Genomic DNA, 9,602 nt, shown 5'->3' with positions numbered 1-9,602 from the left:
TCTAAGGAGATTAAAAAAAAGCCACTTCCTACAAATCAGCTCAGATCCAGAGGTTCCACTTACTATATAGCCTATATAGGGACATTAACTAGGCTATCCTCCTCCCATTTTAAGTAATGGCGACACCTGGGTGAGAAAATGTTGATCCAAGCAGAGTCTTTCCTCCTACTCATGATCCTGCAGAGACCTGCTCACTGTACCCCCCTCCATGACCCTGCCACACCATAGACTGCTGCCATGATGCCCTTATCGCAAAACCTGCTGCTCCTCTGGTTGGTTTTGGTTGTATCACCCCCTGCTATAGGGATGAATGGATTAAGTGCCATCATGAGGTCTCATTCTTTGCCTTTGATTCGGACATTGATGGACCATGGACCTTTGGTGTCCCACAATGCAGCAAGACATGACCTGAGTATACAGCATCTCCGCTTTATGCTACAATTATACAAGAGGTCGGCAGATGGAGACGGAAGACCCAAAGCAAGTAGGCCAGCCGGAGCCGCCGTCAGGCTTGTAAGGCCTGGCAGACAAGAGCCTTTTATTTCGGGTGAGAGCCACAGGGTTTTCAGAGATGAAATGGTATAAGACGTCATTCACACTAGTGTTGCTTTAGGTTTCTGGTTTATGATCTGTAGATTGAAAGGTAAGTAAAATATCCCATCCATGGATACACAATTACAAAATATCCAGTCCCACCACTCTTGTTCCACCATTCTATGGACCTTTTGCTTGCTAATTACTGGTTGATGATATATTTTTCCCTGGTTACTGAAATCCCACCTTGTGTAATCAAGGTGGTGCCACAGTTGGGGTTTGTTTTCACCCAAAACTTGGTGTGGACCATAAGGTATAAGGCAATGTTCACACTCAGATTATTTTTTTAGCTGTTTTTTTTCGGTGCGGAGTACATGTATCCCCCCCCCCCCTTCCTCCTCCCTTCATCAACTCCAAGAAAACCAAACTCTGCTAACATGCACTGACCTTAGGCTACATTCACATATCCGATTTTGCTGTGAGAAAGGGACCGGTTTGCATCTACATCGCTTCCTTGTTGCAGCCATCTTTTTAGAGGTCTTCATGAATCAGGGCCTATGGATCAATATACAAATTTGTATATGTGAATGTAATCTGAGGCCTAACTTCTGTGTAATGTGCTGCAATTTCTTTGGTTCAGATGTGGTTTCAGCCATCGCTTAGTACATAGTGATCTGTGGTTGTAACTGTGCCCTCAGCACTGACAGCTGGCTCTACAGCTGAACTGGCTGTGAGTGCCAGGAGTATGATTACAGCCGCAACTCACTATGCCCAGAGCAGTGACTGAAGCCGCTCCAATGACTGAAAGCTGAATGCTGCCAGGAGGTATAAAGCTTTCAGTGCAGGCACAGGGCAAGTTCACAATACTATTTAACCTGCAGATTAAAGGGGTTGTCCACTACTCGGACAAGCCCTTCTCATTCTTCATGTTTGGCCCATTAAAATAAACGAAAAACTTATACCCCTGCCATGCCGCAGCCGTTGGCGTTGACATTCCCGGGGCTCAGGTCAGGTTGTGACGTCACTTGAGCCCCGTACCCAATCACCGCTGGCTTTTCTCTCCCCACTTTCATATGAATGAGTACTCAATAGGAAGTAAAAGCTATGGCTGGCCGCTCACTTTCTGTTGATTATTTATATATATTAATGCAGGGAGAAAAAAAGATGGCGGTGATTCGGTCTGGCACTCTTGAAACATAACAACCTCATGTGAGAAAAACTGAGAACTTTTGTAGCGCCCCACTGGGCAGGTGGTTAACCTACTCGTTGCCGGGCCGTTGAGGGTTGGGTCAGGCAATGTCACGGGTTCCGTTGCCCTGAAGCGTACAGGAAATGGTGGGGAAAGCGGGGTGTTTGGGAAAGTCTGTCGTGATGACACCTGTGGCACGCAGCCAGGGAGTAGCTGCTGCTGCAGAATTCCTCACCGGGGCAGGTGTTATGGCAGCTGGGATGGTGTCACTCCCCACAGGCGGAGCGGGCCCCGGTTGGATGATGGGGGTTGGCAGTTACTTGGAAGCAGTGAAGCGTGGGGCAACGGCGTAGCTAATCATAGTTTGAGTCAGTAACTGCGGTTCCAGGTTCTTTTTACTCACTGATTTAAGGCTGCGCCCAGGTGCTGGTCTCTGCCGTCATGGGCTCCGGTCAATCCCAAGCAAGTGAGGGGCCACCACCTGTGTTTGAGGAGAGAAAGCGTGTTCTTTCCATGGAAGTTAGGAACCCGGGCTGAGCTACTGCTCCAAGACCCAGGCCCTGTGTAGATAGAAGAGTTCCAGAGGTGTCTTGTCAGAACTATGGTCCCTACTGGCCTGTCTGTACGAGTGTGTTGCGCCTACCTCTATCCTCAATGGTGCTCGCCCCCTGGCGGTTGCCCTAGCGACTGGAAAGTCCCATGACTCATTCTGCCCCAAGACAGTTCCCCAGTGGGAAGCACCTGACTGTATGTGAGATGAAATGTGGTGACACTGAGATGGATACCACACCTTAACTGAGGTGCAGTACCTTGTGGTGACCAGAGCCTCAGGGGCACCACATTTTCACTGCTGGAACAATGCCACCAGCAGAAGTGAGTGTAAGCCTTTTTACTTTAATGGGGCCAAACATGGGGAATGAGAAAGGGTGTCCTAGTAGTAGCCAACCTCTTTAATCCAATATTAGAAGGTTAATAGCAATTTTTTCACAACCGGCTCCCTTTAAGAACGTTTACATGTGTGTTTGTGGCAGTATTTTAGTTGTGTAGTCTTTTGTGTACACACGTTGCCTAGGAGACTGAACACCACTGCTGTCTAGCTTGTAAGTGCTGCACTGAAACTGCCTGGGATTAGGAGCCAACTGCACACTCCAACAATCCCAGCCAGCTTCAAAGTCATACTTACAAGCTTAATAGAAACATTTGTTAGAACTGTACATGTTTAGCCAGTGGTGGTAGTCTGCAGCGGTGGTCGGTTTTCTAAGCAACAAGTTAAAATAAATAAATAAGTATTAAAGCGGTACTCTAGGGAGATGAAGTATTTTAATGGACCTGCCTTCATAAACTAATAACGCTCACATGTAATGTTATTTGTAATCCTCACACTACTTGCTATTGAATGTGACGGTGGATCTGCTCCTCCTCCCTTCTGGGGCGCTACATCACAGATCAGAGGGTGTGGCCTGCTGCCTAATAGCATCCATCCCTGATAATATTTTTATCCATGCAGTCCAAGAATAGGGGGTGTAGATGTGAAGCCGCTCACCTGCAGGTCGCCTCAGGGTCTTCACGTGCTGGGAATCTTCCGACAACAGGTATGTCAGGTTAACTTTAATAGGAATCGTGACGCCACTCTCGGTTTTGCGGTCAGGATGAGGGGTGACCGCCACTGCAGTTTAGTGAGCGTCTGGGGCTGATGGTATGTGCAGTTAGATGATATGGCCTCCCGAGAGTGAGGCTGGCCCCAGGGGCTCAGGTGTAAGTGCGTAGTACCACAGGTTGCAGAAGAACTCACACACAGTCTAGAAATGTCTTTCAGGGTTTTTACTCACTTTCTGGTGGTAGAGTGAGGCAACCCGGGCGATGCTGTGTTGAACCAGGTATCCTTCAGGCCGACGTAGGGGTGACTGCTGACTCTCCTTCCTAGCACTTCTTGTTTCGGACAACCCCTAACTTAGAGTACCGTGGGATTCGTCCAAGGAAGTTGCAGCTGCCTTCCTCCCCTTTCTGATCCGTTTGCTGGCAGCGTGGACAAAGGCTAAGGCTGCTTTCACACATCCGGCTTTTGCAATGCGGCACAATCCGGCACTTTGCAGGAAAACCGCAACCGTTTTTTTTTTGCTGCCGGTTGCGTTTTTCCTGCATAGACTTTAATTAGTGCCGCATTGTGCTGCATGGGCTTGCGTTCGGTCCGGTTTTTGCCGCATGCGGCAGATTTAGCCGATGCGGCGGCCGGATGGAACGTTCCCTGGCACGTTTTTTGCTCCGGCAAAAAAACCGCATCGCGCCGCATCCGGCCGAAGCGGCGCTTTTCCCAATGCATTCCTATGGATGCCGGATGCGGCGCGATGCGGCAAAAACCGCATCCGGCCGCCGCATGCGGTTTTTGCCACTGCGCATGCTCAGTAGCATGCCGCAAGCGGCAAAAACCGGACCGGCCGCATGTAAAAAACGTATGCAAAGGATGCGGTGTTTTCACCGCATCCGTTGCATAGGCTTCACAGCCGGATTGAGCCGCACAGCTCAAACCGGATGTGTGAAAGCAGCCTAAGATGGCTCCTGGCTCAATCCTCCTTTATGGGCCCCCTCGTTGCTGCTGATACTCGGGCTCTGTGATGGTTGGTGTGGGACTTCTTGTCCACCCCACCGGCAGGTTTAGTAGGTAGTTAAACTTGAGCCTACTTCGGTAACCTGTTTCCCCTGCGTGCCTAACCCTCCAGAAGTCTCCGTACACGACCAGCTGGTTCCCTCAGTGACCTCCAGACTAGCTGACTTCCCCAGCGTCTTTCTGTCCAACCTCTGGTGATTGTACTCCACCCGCCAGCAGCCACTACAGGTGCAGGGTCTGACTGGTGTCCGCTCACTGACGTCTGCACCTCCAGACTCGGCTGCTCCACTCCTACTCCTTTGACTGCCACAGCACACTCTCTAGCTTCCAGTCCCACTACCCACCACTAGCTGAGACGTGAGGGCTACGCCCGCTTCTGGGTCTGCCCAGGGGTCCCCTCTGAGCAGTGTGTGTGTGTGTGTGTGTGTGTGTGTGTGTGTGTGTGTGTGTGTCCTGGATACTTCGTGTCTGTGCGTACACATCCTAGTCAGCCTTTGGGATTACCTGTTTGTACTGACCCAGCATGGGTGCCATGGGCGTACCCAGCGAGGGGCAGGGGGGCAGCTGCCCCCCCCTAGAAGCAAGGGCACGGTGTAGTGGGCCGGTGCCTGTAGTGGGCCGCTGTATCTGCAGCCACCGGCGCGCTGCTCAGCAGTGTGTGCATGCCGGGCACACTAGCTGCAGCAGGAGGCAGCGTGCTGTGCTGTGGCGGCCCTGCTGTGTGCCCGGCATGCACACAGTGCAGAGGAGCATGCCGGCGACCGCAGCTTCCTCTTTCTTCCTATTCAAATGCATTTGCGTCTTTCAGACGTAAATACATTTGAATAGTGCGCCGGGTTGGGGCCCCGCCCCTGACGTGCAGCAACGTGATGAGATCAGCACATTGCTGATGTCATCACAGTGCTGCGGGCGCCGGGACACAGGAGACATCAGGATCAGGAAGCGGTAAGCGCTCCTTGGAGGAGCCAAAGAGACAGGTGTAATTAATGGAGATGTGTGGGGAGGGGCTGAGGACACATAACGGGGAACATTTGTGAAGGAGACACAGCTTTGTGACAGGCAGAGGAGGAGCACTGTATTCCGAGGGAGGGGGGGAGGCAGGAGTGTGTCATGATGGGGTAGTGTAATTTGTGTCTGCAGGGGGTGATGTTGGTGCATTGTGTTGTGTGTGGGTGGAGAGGTAATGGAGGGTACATTGTAGTGTGTGTGTGGGGAGGGGTAATGGGGGGGGGTACATTGTAGTGTGTGTGTGTGGTGATGGGGGGTGCAGTGTGTGTGTGTGGTGATGGGGGGTGCAGTGTGTGTGTGGGGGGGGGGGTTGATGGGGGGATGCATTGTATTTGTGTGTGTGGGGAGGGGTAATGGGGGGTACATTGTAGTGTGTGTGTGTGTGTGTGTAGGGGGTGATGGGGGTGCAGTGTGTGTGTGTGTGTGTGTGTGTGTGGTGATGGGGGGGGGGGTGCATTGTATTGTGTGTGTGGGGGGGGGTTGATGGGGGGGTGCATTGTATTTGTGTGTGTGTGTGGTGGTGATGGGGGGGTGCATTGTATTGTGTGTGTGTGTGTGTGTGTGTGTGGATTATGGGGGGTGCATTGTATTGTGTGCGTGGGGAGATGGTAATGGGGGGTGCATGGTATTTGTGTGTGTATGTAGTGGGTGATGGGGGGATGTATTGTGTGTGTGTGTGTGTGTGTGTGTGTGTGTGTTTGGAGGGGTAATGGAGCGTGCATTGTATTGTGTGTGTGTGTGTGTGTGTGTGATGGTAATGGGGGTGCATTATAGTGTGTGCGTGTGTGGAGAGGGGCGCGGAGTCATTAATCGAGCTATAATTACATTTAATTCTCTTAAAATTTTCGTTTCATTCACCTTTTCCGTTCTAATATTTTACAACCTGAACGACCATGGTTTGCCCCCCCCTAGTTTTGATGCTGGGTACGCCCATGATGGGTGCAGTACTTAGTGGTGCCTGACCAGGTCAGGGGCGCCACATAGCCACTCTGCCAAGCTGCCGTTATTTTATCTGAGCTTCGCCTGTCTTCCCTTTCCCATCTGCACTGTGGAGCCTTCTAAGTTCACATCTTCTTTATTACAGTCCTCCACATGCCATAAAGAAGCTTCAAATACAGGCTGAGGTCCACTGCAGAACAAACCATGGCAAGGCACAATGTACTGATGTGTCAGGCGGGGAGCAAAGGCAAGGCTCATCCACACACAACAGTACATTATGCCCTGTCATGGCTTAATATTTACTATATATCCCACTGAGGTGTGGTCCAGCTCTGCTTCTGCCTTATGCCCTGTCATGACTTATTATGCTCTATATATGTGTAGCGCCCTACGGGTCAGGTGGTTACCCTATTCGTTGCCGGGCCGTTGCGGGTCGGGTCAGGCGATGTCATGGGGTGTCCTTGCCCGGTTCCGGTTCCCCGAAGCGTACAGTAAATGGTGGGGGAAGTGGGGTATTTGGGAAAGTTGTCGTGACACCACCTGTGGATTGCGGCCAGTGGTAGTGTGGCGCCCCTGACCTGGTCAGGCATCACTGAGTACTGCACCCACGCTGGGTGAGTGCAAATAGGTAATCCCAAAGGCTGAGTAAAGTGTGTACGCACAGACACATAGTGACCAGGTCTCATACACATCATAGAGGGGACCCCTGGGAAGACCCAGGAGGGGGCGTGGCCTCCACATCTCAGCTAGTGGTGGGTGGAGAAGCTGGAAGCTAGTGATGCAGTGGTAGTGAGTCAGAGAGAAGCGGTGGAGAACACACAAGCAGAGTCTGAAGCGGAGAGCGGGCACGCAGACATGCTAGTCAGACCCTGAAAGTGTAGTGGCTGTTTGTGGGGGAGTTCGGTTGCCACACAGTCAGCCTGAAAGACACCTCAGGAAGAAGCGGGGTGGTTGAGTACGGGGACTCCTGGTAAACCAGGCACGCAGGGGAAACAGGTTCCCGAAGTAGGCTCAAGTTTAACTACCTACTAAACCTGCCGGTGAGGGCACTCCAAGTGTCTCACCAAACACACAGATTCCGCAGCGTCAGCAGCAACGAGGGGGCCCATAAGTGAGATAGGGCAAGAAGCCATCTTTATTTGGTCCACGGTGCCAGCAAACGGGCCAGAAAGGGGAGAAAAGGCAGATGCGACTTCACTGGATGAATCCCATATACTTCAAGTCGGGGGTTATCCGAAACAAGAAGTGCTAGAAGGGCGAGCTTGCAGTCACCTCTATTTCAGCCTGAAGGATACCTGGTTCTCTCTGGTCTGTCTCAGTATCGCCCGGGTTACCTCACAGAAAACAACTGAAAGTGAGTAAAAACCGTGAAAGATATTCTGGACTGTGTGTGAGTTCTTCTGTGACCTGTGGTACTACACACATACACCCGAGCCCCTGCGGCCAGCCTCACTCTCGGGAGGCCATAACACCAAACAGCAAATACAATCAGCCCCAGACGCTCGCTAAAACTGCAGTGGCGGTCACCCCTCATCCTGACCGCAAACCCGAGAGTGGCGTCACGACTCCTATGAAAGTTAACCTGACATATCTATTGCCAGAAAGGTCCCTACAGAGAAGTCCCCGCAGTGTCCCGCTGCAGCGCTGTGGTGGGCGACTCAGTAGCGCTGCTGCAGAATATCTGAATGGGGTAGGTGTGAAGGCAGCCGGGATGGTGTCGTTCCCCACAGGTAGACTGGGCCCCGGGTGGATGAAGAGGGAAGGTAATGGCGGTTGGTGCCTTAGGGCTGGGCAGTGACACCGGTAAGGACAAGCCAACACAGTCTCTGCGGGTTCAAGGTGTAGTTTACTCACAGCTTCAGTCGCTAGCCGAGTAGTACTGGACACTGCCGTAATGGGCTCTGGTAAATCCCAGACAAGTAGGGGGCCACCACCGGTGTTTGAAGAGAGAAGGTGAGAGAGAGCGTGTCCTATTTCTAGGGTGTCCCCCTTAGTGGTTAGAACCCTGGCTGAGCTCCAGCTCCAAGCCCCAGGCCTAGTAAAGTTCAAGTTTTCCAGAGATATTTTGCCAGAACTATGGTCCTGACGGATCTGTTTTTGGTGTGTGTGTCGCGGGCGGGGAGGAGGCCGCCGCCACTGCGCTCTCGCTAACGCTCGGGTCCGGCGCTGCTGCTGGCTGCTCGGTGGCTCGAGCGGTGGGCCGGATCCGGGACTCGAGCGGCGCTCCTCGCCCGTGAGTGAAACGGGTGGTTTTGGGTTTGGGGAGTTGGTCCGTGACGCCACCCACGGTTTGTGGTGAGGTTGGGGCACCACCGCTGCTCTGGATGGGGATCCCGGGAGCGATGACAGGGAGCAGCTGGGATGTTTCTTTCCCCTCTGTGGGTAGGGGGATTTGGTGGTCCCGGGCCCGGTGAGGTGACTGGGGAGGCAGGGTTGGTGAGGTGCAGGGTCGCGGGGGCAGCGCGGTACCAGATGGCACGGTGGTACTCACTCAGCCAAGAATGGATACAGAGTCTCCGGTAAAACAAACGGCCGGATGGATGGGTCCCGCAGCCGGCTGCTGTGGTTACTCCCGGACGGTTGGTGGTGGCTGCCTTTCCCTGCACCTGTTGTGTATCTTCGGTCCCGATGGCTTCCCACCGGTAACCCGCTCCCCAGCTTGGATAGGTGCCGGTGGAGCCCCTGTTGTCCGCAGGCTCTGGTCCTGGGCATTCTAGCTGTGTGTATTTCCCTCTCTCAGTTTGGACGGTTGCCTTCAATCGGGTCTTTGCTGCTAGGAAACACCGGAGGTTCCAGTCGCTAATGGATTTGACCGGTTTAACGGCGACTCCAAGCCTGGTCTGGGTCCGTAGGCCCTGCCGGTTTGTGCTGGCTTCTCTTCGCTCCCCGGTTCGGTACCGGCGGGCCACCGCCCGACCCCGGTCCTACGGTTCCGCGTCGATCGGCCTCTCCTGAAGACGGCCACCACCGTCTGCCAACCTTGCTCTTGGTGCCCGGGCCACGTACCCGGACACGGTCAGATTGCTCCTCAACTGCTACTTCCCTCCTTCTCCTTCACTCTCCCTAACTCATCTGCCTTCCTTTCCCGCCTCCAGGACTGTGAACTCCTCAGTGGGTGGAGCCAACTGCCTGGCTCCACCCCACCTGGTGTGGACATCAGCCCCTGGATGGAGGGGATTTGTGTGTGACTGATGTGCCTATCTCGGGGTGTGGGGTGTGTTGTTGCAGTACCTGTGACGACCTGGCTTGTCCAGGGCGCCACATGTGTTGTGCCTATTTCTACCCTCAGGTCGAACCCACCCCCCAGGTGGCTGGCTTCAGTGACCG

General features: G+C 53.3%; 1 protein-coding gene across 1 annotated transcript in view; it reads left to right on the top strand.

Moving 5' to 3' along the window:
- Positions 1-237: 237 nt before the first annotated feature.
- BMP15 (bone morphogenetic protein 15) overlaps positions 238-9,602 on the top strand; it is a 28,983-nt gene continuing 19,618 nt past the window's right edge. The window contains exon 1 of the mRNA XM_075322798.1: positions 238-547. Within this exon, the coding sequence (XP_075178913.1) occupies positions 238-547 (310 nt within the window). The remainder of the gene's footprint in view (positions 548-9,602) is intronic.

Source organism: Anomaloglossus baeobatrachus, chromosome 9 (genome assembly GCF_048569485.1).
Source record: "Anomaloglossus baeobatrachus isolate aAnoBae1 chromosome 9, aAnoBae1.hap1, whole genome shotgun sequence".
Taxonomy (NCBI): domain Eukaryota; kingdom Metazoa; phylum Chordata; class Amphibia; order Anura; family Aromobatidae; genus Anomaloglossus; species Anomaloglossus baeobatrachus.
This window is presented reverse-complemented; position numbering and strand designations above follow the sequence as displayed.